The sequence below is a fragment of the Podarcis gaigeae genome (assembly GCF_964106915.1).
Source record: "Podarcis gaigeae genome assembly, chromosome: 8".
In the NCBI taxonomy this organism is placed as follows: domain Eukaryota; kingdom Metazoa; phylum Chordata; class Lepidosauria; order Squamata; family Lacertidae; genus Podarcis; species Podarcis gaigeae.
Genome location: NC_139684.1, coordinates 25,525,535 through 25,543,606, shown reverse-complemented (window position 1 = coordinate 25,543,606; position 18,072 = coordinate 25,525,535). Strand labels below are relative to the sequence as shown.

General features: G+C 47.3%; 1 protein-coding gene across 5 annotated transcripts in view; it reads right to left on the bottom strand.

Annotated features, from left to right (window-relative positions):
• Positions 1 to 3,075: 3,075 nt before the first annotated feature.
• Positions 3,076 to 18,072, bottom strand: part of VWA5B1 (von Willebrand factor A domain containing 5B1) — a 67,155-nt gene continuing 52,158 nt past the window's right edge. For 3 of the 5 annotated variants that reach the window (XM_083752454.1, XM_083752455.1, XM_083752456.1), the window contains 8 exons: positions 16,373 to 16,601; positions 15,103 to 15,423; positions 13,963 to 14,100; positions 13,183 to 13,296; positions 11,080 to 11,154; positions 9,893 to 9,953; positions 9,159 to 9,282; positions 3,076 to 7,825 (listed from right to left, as the gene is read on the bottom strand). In XM_083752454.1, the coding sequence (XP_083608580.1) occupies positions 7,115 to 7,825; positions 9,159 to 9,282; positions 9,893 to 9,953; positions 11,080 to 11,154; positions 13,183 to 13,296; positions 13,963 to 14,100; positions 15,103 to 15,423; positions 16,373 to 16,601 (1,773 nt within the window). In that variant the 3' untranslated portion in view covers positions 3,076 to 7,114. The remainder of the gene's footprint in view (positions 7,826 to 9,158; positions 9,283 to 9,892; positions 9,954 to 11,079; positions 11,155 to 13,182; positions 13,297 to 13,962; positions 14,101 to 15,102; positions 15,424 to 16,372; positions 16,602 to 18,072) is intronic. The other 2 variants (XM_083752457.1, XM_083752458.1) reach the window with 1 other exon arrangement.

Sequence of the window (18,072 nt, the reverse complement as noted above, 5' to 3'; positions counted from 1 at the left end):
ACCTGCGCCTCTGTGGACAGCTATGCGTCGAAAATGACTCCCAGGCTGCACACCTGGTCCTTCAGGGGCACAGTTACCCCATTCAGGAGCAGGGAGTCCTCCACACCCACCCGCCCCCTGTCCCCCAAGAACAGTACTTCTGTCTTGTCAGGATTCAACCTCAATTTGTTATGTGCCATCCATCCTCCAACTGCCTCCAGACACTCACACAGGACCTTCACCGCCTTCACTGGTTCTGATTTAAAAGAGAGGTAGAGCAGGCTTTTCTTATGTTCTTATCCCTGCTGTACAGTCTTTTTCCTGAGGTGTTTATTATTAGATTTGAGCCCCGGCCCACCCTGGTATTAACTGGACAATTTGACCTTCCCCAAGTATTGCCATGCTTTCTCCAGATTTGGCTGTCTCCCTTCTGCAATATGGGGAAGGCACAATGAAGGTGCCATAGGAGGAATCTTTGTGTCCCTGTAGAGATGAATCAGTCAAAAGTTTAGGCCACTTTAAAAAAATAAAAATAAAAAATAAACCCTGTAATCTTCATGGAGAGCAACACAACAGGCTACTTTGCTCCTTTCTGAGGAAACATCCTGTAAGGACAGCAGTCCACAATGGTACCTGAAATCTAGATAGCTCAGTTGGTAGAGCGGTTGCAGGTTCGATCCCCATATGAAACAGCTGCATATTCCTGCATTGCAGGGGGCTGGACTAAATGAACTTCAGGGTCCCTTCCAATGCATCAATTCTATGAAACATTTCTTGGCTGATACAAACAAGCTAATAGAGTCAGTGGCCAAGTTCCTGTTCTCTACTCAAAGGTCTCATAAGGTGACGCTCTCATTTTAATTGCAATTGGCAGCTCATTTTTTTATCCTTGTATTATATGTTATTTAAATATGTTAATGTTTTAATGATTATGTTCTTACTCTCTCTGTCCTGTTTCAATGGGTCCCTGATGGTATAATAGATGATTCATTGATTGTTTTAATATATGCTTTTATAAGTCGCTTCAAGGTGTTTCTGTGAAAATTGCTGCGTCTGGCCCTGGCCATTTACCACAAAGTCCTTTCCCAAGGGTACCACCTCTTGTCAGAGAGGTGCCGAAATCTGGCAATGAGGGAGCAGTGCATTAATTCCGTCAGTGTAGCCTCGCCACGCTTACAAACCAAGACAGAAAAGGTTTTCTTGCAGCGAGTTGTGGTTTTATTGCAACACCGAAGCTTCCACAAGAGAAAACCAACACAAGAAACAAGCCAAAGGAAAAATAATAATCCATGCAGTCACCATTTTGCTGATATTGCACAATGCCCTTCCCTCACTAAGCTGCTCTTCCAGCAAGCAAGCACACCAACTAGAGTTCAAAACACAATTTGGAGAGGCATTTTTCTTTGTGCGTCCAAAAACACTCACCAAACCCCCATTCATAATTTGTTCGCTGATATTCCTAATGACTGTTACTGGAGATAGAGATAGATTAGATAGATAGATAGATAGATAGATAGATAGATAGATAGATAGATAGATAGATATAGATAGATGATAGATAGATAGATAGATAGATAGATAGATAGATAGATAGATAGATGATAGATAGATAGATAGATAGATAGATGATAGATAGATGATAGAATTGGGTTGTTTCTGATATTATTCTCATGTAAATTTCTTCCCAAATTTTGAAATTCTGAATTACTTGATCTGGTTTCCCTAACGGATCCAGTGCATTAGGAATCATCTCTTGTTCTAAGTTTCCACATTTTCGTGGGTGCAGGATCTGACACAGCTTTCCATTCCTTCGAGCCATTTGTGTCTTTCTCCCTCCTCGTTACTGGGCCATACACATTGCTAAAACACTGCACAAAAGCAACCCTTAATATGACTGCGCATGCGATTGTGTCAAGATTCTTTTTGTGTGGTGTTTTACCAATATGTTGTGCATTGGTGAAAACACTACACAAAAAATAATCTTGGGGAGCAGATGTACAATGGCATCAATATTGCCTCTCTTTTTTTGGGTTGTGTTTTATCAATCTTTGAATGTAAACTAGATAACAAAAAAGAAAGAAGGGATGCAAGTAAACTGAAAGTAGGGAAACTGATCCCAGCTCTATTCCAAATGAGATGAAAGTGATTGGAGCCAGTGAAAATGCCACTTGACTGGCAGAGAGCAATGCCTGGTGGTGGGGCAACATTTCTGATGCTCCCAGAGGCTACTACTTAAGTAGCACACATAATAGCTACTATGTGGACTATCTGCAGCATAAGAGACAGCATTAAAAAAATCACTCAGTATATACTATCTATTCAGGGAGCAAGGGTACATAAAAAGACATTCAATAAAACCAGTCATACAGCAGAAATAGAGAGCGTAATGAAAATCCTCATAGATCATAGATCAGCTGCAAACTAAAAACAGCAATTCAGCTTGGGAAAGGCCTGAGAAAAACCATTTTTTGCAGCACAGAGTAGTAGGCAATTGTTGAAACAGTAAAGAGGACAGGGTCCCATCCATTACAGGCATGGATATAGAGAAAAGTGGATTCTCAGCTATTCCAGTCCTGAGTTGTTAAGGCTTTATAACAGCGCAATCTTAACCATGTCTCCTCATAAGTAAGTCTTGTTGAATTCAGTCGAGTTTACTACCAGGTGAATGAAGTTAGGATTGCAGCCTTAGACCATAAACTTGGCCTAAGGCAACCTAACTGATGCATTTTGCCCTAACTGCAACTTTCAGTTTAACCTTAAAGGTAGAAAGCATTGCAGTAATCCAGTCTGTGTCTGAATACCAGTTTGTGGAGACCACCAAGGGGGAGACTTCTGGCTCTTGCCCTCATAACCTAAATGCAGGCTTCCCATCTGTTTGGCCATTGTGAACACAGGATACTGGACTGGATCAGCCCCTCCATGTTGGTGGAAAGATCTGCTGATGTAGAAGTACCAACAGCAGGGTTTCCATGGTGGTAGGGAGTAAAAGGGGGCATGTTGGAGGTGAATTAGGGAAGGTCTTGGACCCATAGGAAAAGGACAACAATCTGTACCAGCTCTAGAGCTGATGACAAGGTTTGGTTTGGTTTGGTTTGGTTTGGTTTGAAGTAAAAAAGAGAATGGAATCAGTGGAAATTCCACTTATCTTATTTTGAAAAAAGCATAGGAACCATTGAATCTGGCAAGCTGATGCTTCATGTCCATCAACAAGAGTAAGGTTTTCATGTACTTTTGGCTGTATTTCATTGGAGATTGAAATACTCATTTAACAGATTTCAATCTTGCTTTTTTATATTGCTGTAACCTTCCTCAGGACCTCATGGATGAAGGGTGGGCAAGAAATCAAGTTGTTGTTCTTCTATTAATTTCCAGCTGGATTCTAAAAGTAAAATCTGAGCAGAAAGTCAGAAAACCAAAACAATTTTTTTTTTGGGGGGGGGGGGAACCAAAGTTTGAATTTGTGGGTTGTTGTTTAATTACCAAAATGGCTCTAGTTTAAATGGAGGAGAGGGGTGCCTGATCCCAATTTCACGCAATGCTGTGCAAGCTGCAGTAAATATATTTTAGCTCACAGGAATACTTTGCTACATGAAAACAAAAGGGAGGCAAGAGAAGGTTTCAATATTTTTCCCCCACTTTTGAGGTTTTGGGCGCATGGGATGGCAAATGCAAAGCCCAGACACCACAGTCAAAAGCGTCAGTGATACAGCAGGCACGATCACATCCGGAAGGCACTTCGGACGTTAGATAATTATATCATCACATTGAGCAGCAAGAACAATTATTGAAAGAGGCCACCTGGTGGACTGACACAACTAAATGAAGCTGCTAACACTTTGCCGGCAGTATGAACACAGCTCATTAGAAAACCCCACTCCACACATCCCTGGTGGCAGAGCCGGAGGGCTGGAAGATGAGTGGCAGGTAGGGGGGCTCCTGAAATTCTCCCAGTCTGAATTCCTCCCTGGAATAACTGGGAAATTTGAATCACCTAGTCTTGTTTTCAAAATAGAGCTGATGCTTTAGGAGTCTTCCACTGCTGTTTTAAACTTCCTCGTCTTACATATGTGCAATTGGCCATAGCTTTGCGTTCTATGAGGACTGAGATCTTATTTTACATTTAGGGGAAAGTCTATAGCTTAGGGTGGAGCATCTGCTTTTCATGCAGAAGGTTCCAGGTTCAATCTCTAGCAGCTCTGGGTAGGGCTGGGAATGTGCCCAGGCTAAAACCCTGGGAAGCCACTGCCAGCCAGTGTAGACAATACTGAGCTAGAAGAATCAATGATCTGACTCAATATACGATAGCTTTCTATGTTCTTTCCTGTGTTGTGCCAAGACCTGCCCTTCAGTTTCTCAGAAGTTTTCTCCCTGTTTGTCTGCATGGTTCTCAGGGTAGTTTATAATTTTGGCAAATATAGGGCTTTGAGCTTAGCTTATCGATGTAAGCATGCTATGTATGCTTTTCTTTACATCAAACATTTTCCTCCATGCTCTGTAGCCTCCACAGGTGCCTGTCCTTCCTAGCCTCATATGTGGAGTTACTTCATGACGTCTTTCCCTGGGCTGTAATTGACGCGTGGGCACCTGGGAGGGCTGCAGAGTGCCAACCACAAGGGGTGATGAATTGCAGAGTGAAATAAAGGGTGTGAATGTCTTGTCTTTCTTTCTCCAAATCCCTTGCAGCCTTCCCAGGTGCCCTCAGCCACCTTGAAAGTAAATACAACAAAAAGCCACTGGCCCACCCATTACGACCAACATTTTATCTTCCCTTTGGATGCAATTCCTTTTCTCATTAGTTGACAAAGGATGGGCCCTCCAAAAGAAAAGTGGGAGGAAGTTTTTGTGCTGCAACATTAGTCTTTTCACCTCCTCTGCATTACCAGTGTGCAGGAACGTGCTGATAAAAGAAGACACTGCTCAAAACCAACCTTGATGGGATTGTGCATCTGCATCTGTCCTCCTCACCATTCCGGCGGCTGCCTCAGTGGGAGAGATGAGAAGCAGGACTCACCCCATCAGCTCTACTGAAAGGCCAGCTCGCATCAGGCAACTCCAACCCCTAAACTGTTCCCAAGTGGTTATTATAAAAAGTGCTATTAAACTTTAAGAACCGGTGCCTGATTGTTCCTTTTTCTGTTGTGTGCCATGTCTTGTGATTGCAAGCCTGTGGTCAGGGAATGTTCTGTTTTCATTGATTGCTTATAAGCCTCCATGGGATTCTTTCCCACAAAGCAGATTACAATGGTGTTGTGATCTGCGGTCAAAATTACTATTTCTGCAGCAGGGTCAACTCCATCAACATGAAAGGGGAGTTTTTTAGCCACTAAGAAGCCTTCTCACCCTTTGTGCTGATTGGAACGAATAAGTGTGAAAGGGGCTGAGCCAGCCGGTGAGGATTGGCTCCTAGGGTCACTCTGGAGAAGGTGTGTGGGAAGAATATTGAGGAGAAGTTGTTATGTATGCTCCGAAGCTAAGCGTTTAGGAACACAGACAACACAAGCTGTTCCAGCGGAACGTCAAGGTAAACACAGCTTAAGCCACTCTGAAAGAACATATTGGAGCTCTCTGAATCAGTTCCCAACGTACCTGGCACAGAAAATAGTAGATCCAGCTGAAAAGCAACAAATGGAGATTTGTATTTATCGTTGCAATGCCTCCCTAATTATTATTGTTTTATATTTGTAAGATTATTGTATAATCTTAGGTCATATAACCTTAGAAGTGGGTGTGTCTGTGACTAACACAAAGGGAACCCTGCACTTCTGAATTTGTCACTACAGTACCAGCGTAAGATTTTTACATCATTCCTACATTTTGCAGAAGACAATACTGAGCTAGGCAGATCAATGGTCTAACTTGGTCGAAGGCAGCTTCCTATGCTTATATACGAGAAAGGCTGTAGCAGGTGCCCTTTCTGGAAAAGATCCCAGGTGCAACCCCCAGCACTTCCAGGAAGAGATTCCTCTTCGAAAACGTGGTGATCTGCTGCCCTGCCAAGACAGACCAGGGTGGGCAGAAAGTAGATCTACTGTTAGATCTCATGGTGATTTCCAGTACATCTGTGAGGGTTTGTTTAACAACAGGGCAATAAAAAACATAAGGCTTTCTCCACATCTGACTCTTCTAAAAATTAAGCTGCTGAGATGAAGAAAGTTTATTGGGAAAACCAGGAGTGGAGCTTTGTCTGGGACTGGACTGTAAGTTTAGATCTGGTGAGAAAAACACACCATTGGGCTGAGCAAATGCTAAGAAGCACCTTGTTCCTTAATTCTAGGCACATGTTGCCCTTCCTCTGACACTCTTTCACACGCTGATTGCTGGACTTGACATTCACCGGCATCCTAATAAACCAAGAGCAGGAGTGGGACCCATGAGCCTGAAGTTTGCTGCTCATCCCTGGTGTCTACAAGAATGGGCTGGATGGACCCCATGGGCTAAGGGAGCTTCCACAGTTTGTATCTACAGACGGGAATAATATTAGCCACCATCACAGGACTTAGGCAGGAGATGGCAATGGATATTGCAAGCTTGGGACTTGATAGAAAAGGATGCATAATATTACCACCGTTTAAATGATTCTAACCCCATAGAAAATGTGTGTTGCTGGCAGAGGATACAAGGCTGCAGGGGTGGGGAGTAGCCTCTGAAAGCAGCATTGAACCCAGGGGCAGGGAACTGCTTTTCAGCCCAAAGGCCACATTCTCTAGCAGGCAACCTTCTGGGGGCTACCTGGAAGTGGTACATGGGGTTAGACTTACGGGATAGGACTCCTTCTCTTTGTGCAACAGGCTACAGTCCAAACAGAGAGCAGTCAGAGAGGTTCTACATAGACAACTCTGCATCCAGGGAAGCAAGAAGCGTTATCACAGTCCAAGAAGACATCTCAACCAGGTGAAAGAGCTCAAGGAAGCTCAGGAGGAGGGTCAGGGAGAGGTGTGACCTGTGAGGAGCCCCAAGGGGTCGGATAGAGATCTTTGAAGGGCTGCATATGACCTCGGGGCCTGAGATTCCCAGCCCAGCCCTCAATCCAACATACAGGGGTGTTTCTGGCAGTAATTGGTAGGTTGTAACCTGGTTTGTGAATGAGCCACTGTGTGCCCACCTTCCCTCCTGAGATCCCACCCTCTCTTCCTCTCTATACATTATTAGGGTTGTAGCAGAGCAAATTGAACTCCAGGTTTTCATCCCAGTGCCTGAGCAGCACAAAGAGCTGCTGAGCCGCTGCCTTCACTGCCGGCAGGCTGCGGCCTTCGGGGAAATCTTGCTCGCTTAGCCACAGGCTGGCCTTGGCTGCCGCCAGCTCCCACTCAATGAAGTACGAGGCAGAGCTGTGCTCCAGCCAGGCTAGGGCCACGGCTGTGGCCCACAGCATTCCCTCTGGTGCATTCTTCTGCTGGAGCTCAATGTCCACCAACCAGGCCTGCAGCTCAGAGCTGTCCGTCTCAGAACCTCTCCCGCTGTCAGCCTGCGACTCCTGAGGCGATGGAATGCTTTCTGGAAAGGAGAAGCGCTGGATGGTGATGGCCGGAGGAGAAAGCTTGTTCTCAGCCTTCAGGGCCCCGGAGTGACTTTCGACAGCGCCGCTGGCAAAATGGCGGGCATGGCCAGACTCACTCTCTTTGTTTGTCGAGGGACTGACATTGTCCAGTGGTTGAGTTCCCTCAGAGCTCTTGGTTTCTTCTGACGTGGCTGATCTCCTGGAGGCGCAGGAGCCAGCTGAGGGGCTGGCAGCCATGCGGTGACAGGCAAAAGGAGACGTCCACTTCAGCTTCTCCAGGGGGATGTTGATGGCCTCACAGAAGGCCTTGTTCAAGAGGAAGGAGCCGCAGGCAAGCTGGAGAGACACCTGAGGGGAAGGGGGAAAACAGTAGTCCTTTTGGATTCCCAAACAGGCAAGAAACTCGGGTGGTCGCAAAGGAGAGTGCTGGAACTCTCTAGAATACTGACATAAACAGTTGACAGGTGTGTTCAGTCTCCTACAAACAGGGCCGCCACATCCCATTTTGCTGCCACGGCGCCACTGAAGCTTCCCTTAGCTGGGTTGTGTGGCTATGCCTGCCAAATGGCAGTGGGTTCCAGTGAGATCTCACAGAGCACAAAAGATCCCATGAGATTTCAGTGGATAAGCTGGTGTTACTTCTCTGCCAGTGGTGGGGTGCCCCTGTGGGTGCCCCATCTCTTAGGCTTCTGCCACATGAGATGGCTGACTCAGCCTGCCTCATGGGTGGGCCGGCCCTGCCTAAGAAACCCTAGACCAGCAGAATTGTAGCCAACTAAGTTACACTCAGATCATAACAAGGTGGTCAAGATGGCCTGAGCACATAACACCAATTGGTGCCTGGCTGCACCAATTAGTTTCTGGGACCGATTCAAAGCACTGGTTTTGGCCTATAAAGCTTTCTGTGGCTCAGGACCCCACTGCCTCCAGGGTCTCCTCTCCCATCCCATGCCATGAAGACTCTGTCTATGTGCCTCCTCCTCAGGAGGTCCTGAGGGTGGTAATATGAGAACAGGCCTTTTCAGTAGTGGCTACCTGCTTATGGAATACACTCCCTTGGGAGGCTCACCTGGGTCCATCATTACACATCTTTAGGTACCAGGCAAACACGTTTTTCCCCCTTGCCAGGCTTTAGCCTTTTAGTTATCTGAGGCCTCCCACAGTGGGTGGGATATTTTAATCATGCATTTTAAAAAAAAGGATTGTCCTCTAGATTTCCTTTGTTTTCATTTATATCCGTTTTGATATATCTTTGTTTATATATTGTAGGTAACCCTGAGTTACCCCTGGGTAAAATAAAGTTAAAAATGCATCTAAGAAATAAGTAACAAGAACAAGGTTGCATATGGGGATTACTATTATTTCTGGAAGTTTCTTCATCAATGCACCTGCGCCATGTGGAAGGGATGGAGGCACATAGGAACTGAGGACTGTGCGAAAGCTGCAGTCAGTCATTTATTTAGTTATTGAATTTATATGCACAACTCTTGTGCAAATGTCGGAAACAAGAGCTGTGCAACAAAGCATTCCTAATACCTGGGTTCCACTTCAGTAAAAAGTCACAAGGAAATACAGAACTCCAAAATAAGAGAATAAAGTTTGATGTGGTTTTTTTTTTGGAAGCATCCCAATGTGAATGCTTGGAGAGCAGTGTCTGAACCTGGTGGGACCCGATACTTACAAGGGGCAGGTAGTCAATGTTTTCATTGTCGCTTTCCAAACTCGTCTCGCTGGTCCTGGTGGGTGTTTTTCCCATAAAGCCTCGGGCTGCTCGCGTCAACAGTCTTGTTTTGTTAAAGGTGAGCCTGGACCGCCAAGACAGGGATGTGCAAAGAAAGCAGAGGTGCGCTGTTCAGCCTTCAGCATGATGGCTGCCCTCTCCCAGTCAAGCACATGCTCTTTGGCTGAGGAAAAGTGGTTTCTCTGTTCCCCCACCCCACCCCACAGAATTCAAGTCAGTTTCAAGGAAAAGATTTGACTGTGTGAGGAGCCCATTCACCCTACTGACATCTTGACCCGCCAGTTTTTGCAAAGTTTTCTTGGGCGACATTTTAAACAAAATAAAGATCGCCCAACATTTCACAGCTGAGCACAGGGGAAGGCTTGCCACTAAAGCTGTGTACAAACAACCTCTCTAATTCCGGCATTTTCTTTGTCCACAGAAAAACTGGGAGGTGGGACAGTGTAGCCCTCTTATCAATATACAAAAGCTGCCTGGCCTGGGTGAGTCTTCCTTCAACACTGGTTGACATAACAACATTCTCCACTGTCCCCAAGGGTAGCAGGATCTCCTAGGAGGTGCAAGGTGCAAATCCTGCTTGCCACCCCTCCCCCCCCGGCATTTGCCACCTGAGATGGTCACCTTACGCTGCCGTTTCAGGAAGAGAAACAGACCATGGAAACATCAGCCCTTACCTGGCCGCAAAAAAGCTCTCAATGGATTTCTGAGAGGAGACAGATGGACTTCGTAGTGGAACTGAGGAGAGAGAAAATGGAAGATGGCGCCAGAGCCGGAAGGATGACAGTTTAGTGTAGTGGTCAAAGCGGGTCTCTCTATCTGGCCCTCAGAACTCTCCCCAAGCTGCACCCCTCCCTAGTCCTGCTTTTCACCTTTCTTGAGGGTTGGTGCAATGGTGGAATGTGTCCCTGTACTCTAATAATGCCTCTGGCTTGTCTGGGCAGAGGACAGAAAGAAGGAGATAAATTTGTGTACAATCCAACTCGCTGTAAACACAAGAAGTGGAATTTGCATTCATTGCTCCACCCACTTCTGCCTCACTGGCATGTGGCCCTCAGAAGGTTGTCCAGAAGGCAACGTGGCCCTCGGTCTGGAAAAGGTTTCCTAACCCTGAGGTTGCCATGACCCTAGGCCTTCTCATGCCCCTTCTCTGGGGAATGAGGTCGGGGATCGCACTGGATTGCACAAATGCACACTGTGTCCTAAGGTAGATGAATGAATGATATGACCCAGTCTAAGGACTTGTCCACACTTCCGCTTTCCCTGCTACTTCCCCCTGAGAAAACCCACTCTTTATGGCTGAAGCAGAGCAAAGGGCAATTGGATTTCCCCCACAAATTGCTGTTTGTTCCGATTCAGCAGTAAAGAACGTGTTTTTCCTGGGGGAAAGCAGCAGGCAAATGCCTGGAAAGCACAGGGCAAGTGGCAAAATTCTTTGACCTGTGTTTTCTAGGAACTGGACGAGTGGAAGGCTGGATGAGTCCTAAGGCAACTTTCTATGTTCCTACTTAAGTCAGTGCTTTATAGTTCAGTTGGTAGAGAGGGAGACTCTTAACCTCAAGGTCGTGGGGTCAAGTCCCACATTGGGCGAAAGATTCTTGCATTGCAGGGAATTGGACTAGGTGCCCCTTATGGCTCCTTTCCATTTTACAATTTGATGATTCTTAGGACTGGAATCTTTCTTTCTCCTGAGGAGAAGGACCACAGTTAATTTGTGGAGTGTCTGTTTTACATGCACAAGGTGCCAGGTTCGACCTCCAGCATCCCTGCCTGAAACCCTGGAGAGCTGCTGCCAGTCAGTGTAAACAATACTGAGCTAGAAGATCCTATGACTTGGTGCAAGGTTCTCTAAGACGTTCCTTACCATCTGGGAAAGTGATGCGATCCCACCCCGAGGAGGACGGTGTACTGCACGGAGACAGGCTATTCTCTTCTGCATCTGTTGTGTGTGGGGAAGAGAGACAAGAACCAGTGACCACCTGGGTTAGCCTCTTCTGCAGCATGGCAGGTGTCAGGGAACTGGCATCGAAAGGGGGGAAGGGGGCACAAGAATACAGGGAGCCTCTGATGTTGCTCAGAAGCAGCTCTTTATCAGGCAGTGGAGAGACCCCTGCCCCAAGTGAAGCAGAGGGGGGAAGGAGGGGTGAAGCGAGGCAAAGGCTCACTGAGGCTACTGAGAGCCCAAGCGCTCCGCTCAGCCAGGCTGGTCAGGAAACAGAGATGTCGCTTCCATCACCCAGTTTTCGAAGAGGGATGAAACGTAAGGAGGGGAGGTAGAGATTTGGGGTGTCTAAGTTCTTGTGCTGGGGGGAGGACCGGAAGAGGCCACTCCCAGAATCTGCAAGTGACTGAGGCAGAAACTTTGGATTTCTGCACTGTACATAAAAGATAAAGGTAAAGGGACCCCTGACCATTAGGTCCAGTCATGGCTGACTCTGGGGTTGCAGCGCTCATCTTGCTTTATTGGCCGAGGGAGCCGGCGTACAGCTTCCGGATCATGTGGCCAGCATGACTAAGCCTCTTCTGGCGAACCAGAGCAGCACACAGAAACGCCGTTTACCTTCCCGCCAGAGCGGTACCTATTTATCTACTTGCACTTTGACATGCTTTCGAACTGCTAGGTTGGCAGGAACAGGGACCAAGCAATGGGAGCTTACCCCGCCTTGGGGATTCGAACCACCAACCTTCTGATCAGCAAGTCCTAGGTTCTGTGGTTTAACCCACAGCACCACCCGTGTCCCTGCACTGTACATAGTTTGCACTAAAATAAAACCTGTAAAACACAGGTCAGAGTCCTGGCTGTTTACTTGCGAGCAACCACCTGCAAACCTGACAGCAGGGATTGGGTTGCTCATTGCAGGGGCATCTGTGAGGCTCTGCCAGGGTCCTAGAGTCCTCCTCCTCCTTCCCTAGAGTCCTTCTTGGTGCCTTCCCAGCTTTCGGGAAGAGATGGGAGGGCTCCAGGACCCTGCCAGAGCCTCACACCTACTTCACAAAGCCAGGTGCTTCCTTACCTGCCTTTGGGAAGGCAGTGTGAGGACTGGGGGGGGTGAACCAAAGTTTGGGCTCGCACAGGGTGCAATGGTACCCAAGTCCACTACTCCTCAGTGCAATTACAATTTTAGGCGAACCATCTGCTCATTGCATGCTGATAAGGGGGGGCGGGTTCAGCAGGGCTGGTGGCAGGTATGGGCATTGCAAGGCCCATAACCCTAAGGGGGGGGTCAACATCCAGTCCCTGGAACTGATCCTGGAAGGAAACCCTCAAGAAACTGGGGTACGGTTCTAATTTCGCCAGCTTCTTGATATCAGAATAAAAACAGACCCTTTAAATCCTGGGGAGAATTCAGATGGGTTTTAAAAAAAATAAAAATAAATCTATGCCTTTTAAAAAAGAAACCTACTTTAGTTAAAAAAAAAACCCAAAAATTTTTCTTTTAACAATTGCAAATAAAGATATTCCAAAGGACCTTAAAATTTTGTTCTTGTATGCCACAACCATAGCCAGAATGGTGTTTGCCCAGAAGTGTAAAAAGATGCTATACCAACTAAGGAAGAGTGGCTGAATAAATGGATGGATTATGCCGAAATGGCAAAACTGATGGATGTAATAAGAAACCAAGAGGGGAAAATTTGTAGAATATCTGAAAACTTCTGGCATGCAAATAAGTTCATTAGTAGGATTAACTTAAATCAAGCAGTTAAAAATATTACTAAGGTAAAAGGAAGAATAGCTTAAAAATGGAGTAAAGTGGAATATTCAATGTTTAAAATCTAAAGTAGAAAAGGAACCACAAAAGGGTGGGGGGGGAGTCAAATATGGAATTGTATTCATAATTTGTGTTTGCAAATTTCTGTGTCTTGGTCATATTGTGAAAACTGAAAAATCAAATTTATTTTAGAAAAAGAAAAAGAAAAGAAACCTACAGGAATGTTGTTATCTTACTCATGCCAAGCAATTGGTCACCTGCTGAATCTTGACCACAGGTTGACTGGATGCGTCCCAGCCCAGAGGAGAGTGTTCTGTGCCGCCTGTTCTCAGAAGCCGAATTCCGTTGGCTGCCGGGTTTCAAGGCTGGACCTTGGAATAAATCAGATGGAATCATTATAGAGTGAGAACTGGCAATTTTGAGGGTTTGGGAGGGGGTGGACATGTCTTCTAACCCAATGAAAATGAAACACACCCACCCACCCATGCAAAACAATTTCTCCACCCACGTTTGCCTACTGCTAGCATGGGGACCCTGGAAAGCTTCTCAGAAGGGAATGCAGGTATAATAATAATAATAATAATAATAATAATAATAATAATAATAATTTATTATTTATTCCCCAGCCACTCTGGGCAGCTCCCAACCGAATATTAAAAACACGGTACAGCATTAAACATTAAAAATTTCCCTAAACAGGACTGCCTTCAGATGTCTTTTAAAAGATAGGTAGCATGGGTGTAGCCGGGTGGGTGGTTAGGCAGGGAGTGGCAGCTGCCCCCCCTAAATCAATAAAAATGCATAGCTAACTGAGGTGTGTCCCCCAAAGACTCCCCCCCCCCCCAAGAAAAATCCTGGCAACACCCATTGCAGGCAGCCCTGCATGAGATGGCTCCAAGGCCTGATTCTGAACAAGACAGCCTCCTACATTTCTAAGTCCACGGGAGCATATGACATAACCCTTGTACTGGTCAGTCTTCCAGGTGACACCAGGTGCTGTTGCCCACAATCCTTGTGCTCTGGCTAGGCTCCTCTACCTGCATTGGGATATTCCACAACGGTCGGCAAGTAGCTATTGTTGCTCAGGTCTGCGGGCAGAAAGGCTGTGTATTTGCTGATCACATTGCAGGCTTTGCTGGTGTGCACGGCATTCACCTGGTATCGCCGGCCGGACCCTGTTGGACAAAAAGTGCTGGGTAGAGATAGTCAATCTCTCTCCCCCCCCCTCCCGAGATAGAGAAGTTTGCTTCCTACAGATCCAATCTGACTGCACAGTAAGAAAGACATCCATATGAACCTACCTGGACCCTGAGATCATCATCTGAGGTCCTCCTTCATGTGCCTCCTCCATGAGAGGTCCAGAAGGTGGCAACACAAGAAAGGGCCTTTTCTGCAGTGGCTCCCCATTTGTGGAATGTTCTCCCTAGGGAGGCTCACCTGGCACCTTCATTATACACCTTTAGGCACCAGGCAAAAATGATCCTCTTCAACCAGGCCTTGGGCTGATTAACATCCTATACTCCTTTTACATGTGTTTGTGGGAGCGGGTGGGGAGAGGGGGTTACTGATTTGTGTGTGGGGGGGGGTAATCATGTATTTTGTGCTTTTATATTGTATTTTGGGACGCGGGTGGCGCTGTGGGTTAAAACACATAGCCTAGGACTTGCCGATCAGAAGGTCGGCAGTTCGAATCCCCGCGACGGGGTGAGCTCCCATTGCTCAGTCCCTGCTCCTGCCAACCTAGCAGTTCGAAAGCACAAAAGTACAAGTAGATAAATAGGTACCGCTCCAGTGGGAAGGTAAAGGGCGTTTCCGTGCACTGCTCTGGTTCGCCAGAAGCGGCTTAGTCATGCTGGCCACATGACCCGGAAGCTATACGCCGGCTCCCTCGGCCAGTAAAGAGAGATGAGCGCCACAACCCCAGAGTCGTCTGCGACTGGACCTAATGGTCAGGGGTCCCTTTACCTTTAATATATTGTATTTTATGTTGTGAGCCACCCTGAGATCTGCAGATGAAGGGCAGTATATAAATTTTAATAATAATGATGATGATGTCTGGACAGGGCCCCAAGTTATATCTACAGCATGTTAAAACATGGTTTGGCTTACTGGGTAACTCCATCTTCCACCCCCCAGCAAAGAGTAGCACTTTCATTGAAGCTATCAATGCAAGTTACCGTGCTCAATTTCACATTCCCTCTCTGCGAGCTGCTCAAAGTCCCGGACGATGGACTTGGCAGCCAGGTGGTGGAAGGTCTCGCTCCAGAGATCATCTTCGTCATTCCTCTTGCCCTCCCGACCTCGGAAAAGCGGGCCGATGTCAAACAGCACCTCCCACTGAACCACTTCGTTGTTCCGCAGCCCTTTCACCACCGCCTTGCAGGTGGACCTTGGAGAGTGCCGCCAGCTGCCGCCGGCTGAGCCAATCTCTGGGTCGTGGGATTCCCAATCCGACGAAGTCTCCGTTTCAAAGAGGAAGGATGGGTGCTGGGCAACATCTGCCGGGGAGAGGCATGCAAGCAGTTATGTGATACCTGTGGGACTTGCAACAAAATGTCTTGTTCAGGTTTCCACTCAGCCAGCCATGCCCTTCTTCCAAGCTGCTCCATTCCTTTCCCCCCTCCCCTTTGGTTGCCGCTGTGGTCTAAACCACAGAGCCTACAGCTTGCCAGTCAGAAGGTCAGAGGTTCGAATCCCCATGATGGGGTGAGCTCCTGTTGCTTGGTCCCTGCTCCTGCCAACCTAGCAGTAAGGTAAGGTAAGGTAAACGGCGTTTCCGTGCGCTGCTCTGGTTCGCCAGAAGTGGCTTAGTCATGCTGGCCACATGACCCGGAAGCTGTACGCCGGTTCCCTTGGCAAGTAAAGTGAGATGAGCACTGCAACCCCAGAGTTGTCCGTGACTGGATTTAACGGTCAGGGGTCCCTTTACCTTTATTCCATGTCTATTAAGCATGTTTAGTCCCCACTGGGCTGGAGAGGGGTTGGTGCCCTCTTCGTGGTGCTGATAACTCCAAGATTGCAGGTTCGGTCCCTGTATGGGACAGCTGCATATTCCTGCAGTGCAGGGGTTGGGCTAGATGATTTTCAGGGTCCCTTCCAATTCTATGACCCCCCCTAAATCTTTTTGTACTTCTGCAATCTTCTGGATTCCCCCACACTATTCCCAATGCTTCCCTCTTGCTCCTCAGTGGTGCTGTTTCAGCTACAATCCTGTTAGCACTCACCAGCTGAGTTTGCTATTAGAGGGAGTGATATATGAAGCTACTGGAGAGCAGTAAATAATGCTGATATATTTCACATCTGGCAACCGACACAAATTTCCATGGCCCTCTAGCAGCCACAGTGGCTCATTTGCCAGAAGTAATGTACTTAGTCTTAACTCTGGAAGTGTATACTTAATTCTGACCAAACTAAGCCTCCTAGGGCCTGGTGATTTGGATGGCTTACCCAGATCCCCCGGGCTCCGGCTCTCTGAAAAAATGGACCCTGGGAGGGAGTCGGTCTCAAGTGGCCCAAAGTTCTTCCCAGTCTGTGCAAGGCTGCTGTGCTGCTGTGGCGATTCTGGGTTGTGGCAGAAGGAGAGACGACTCTGCTGCAGCAGGGAGGGCCGCCTTGCTCCGACCCCCCGTATTCTTGGGGTAGATATTTGAGGGCTGGCAGCAAAAGCCTGAGAAGACTGAAAGGTCAGGAGAGGAGAGGTAGGATCCCGTGCATACTCCCACCCAAACACACTCTGGGGAAACAAGGGCATCGTTCAGGAAGAACAGCTGGTTCTGAGATAAAAGTGACAACAGTGGCGTAGAGTTTGGGGGCCACAGGGGCAGTTGCCCCAGGCAGAAAATTGTTAGGGAGTGCAAAATTTCAACACCCCGTGCTGCATCAATTCAGCTGCATGCTTATGTGGCTCTGTTGAAAATGACCTCTCCATGTGAACCAGGAAGTGACCTCTCCAGGCAATGAAATTACTCTTCTTTTCTTATCTCTGCAGCTGCAATCTCCTGAATAATGTGGATATCATTAGGCAGTTGAATGCACGTGTGTACTCCATCCTTCCCTGGGTGCTGACAACCCATGCTATGCCACTGAGCGACAAGAGTGGTCAAAAATGGGATCCACATGCAACAAGGGAAGGGAAGGTTTTTGGCTCCAAGGGCTGCATTTGCTCTGGGGCAAACCTTTTGGCGCTGCATGGGTGGGGCTTGAAGCAAAAGTCAGAGGAGCAGCAGCAGATGAGACGCTTACCTTTTTGCAGCAGGCTTCATTCCAGCCACACCAAAGCCAAACATTTACACACAGACAGACACACAGAGCCACAAGCCCTAAATAAGATTTTCTACTTTCAAAGGGTTTCCCATTCTCCAGTTCAGTAACTCTAATTTTTGCTCAGTTAGGTAGACCACTGCTACTATTCCTCAGATTGGAGACTGGGCTTCCCACAAGGTCTGTTGGCTTATAGTAGCCCTCTAGATATTGTTGGGCTCTTGATGCCCTTCAGCCTCAGCCAAGAATAATTGGGCATTATAGCTCAGTCTATGGAGCATGAGACAAGGCCATTCAGAACTCAAGAATCTGGGGAGAGGTTTAGAAGCATCTGTTTAAAAAATGGTACAGACAGCAGGCACATAGGGACCAACTCTTAGGGACCAAGTTCCCTTCACCTCCCCCTAAAATATTTGAAGGGTCCGAGGGTCCGCAAAGTTGGTGGGCATTGCCATTCAAATGGTGTGTGTATGCTGTGTCTTGTGATCTGTTATACAGGGCAGGGCTTACTTGCCCCCCCATATTTTATTCAAGTTGGCATCCCTGAGCAGGCATCTTACAGCAAGCTAAACCTGAGTCCAAACAACAGCTTCCACACTGTAATTAAAGACAGCACACACACAGGGACGTGGGTGGCACTGTGGGTTAAACCACAGAGCCTAGGACTTGCTGATCAGATGGTCGGCAGTTTGAATCCCCATGATGGGATGAGTTCCCGTTGCTCGGTCCCAGCTCCTGCCAACCTAGCAGTTCGAAAGCACGTCAAAGTGCAAGTAGATAAATAGGTACCGCTCCGGCGGGAAGGTAAACGGCGTTTCCGTGCGCTGCTCTGGTTTGCCAGAAGTGGCTTAGTCATGCTGGCCACATGACCCGGAAGTTGTACGCCG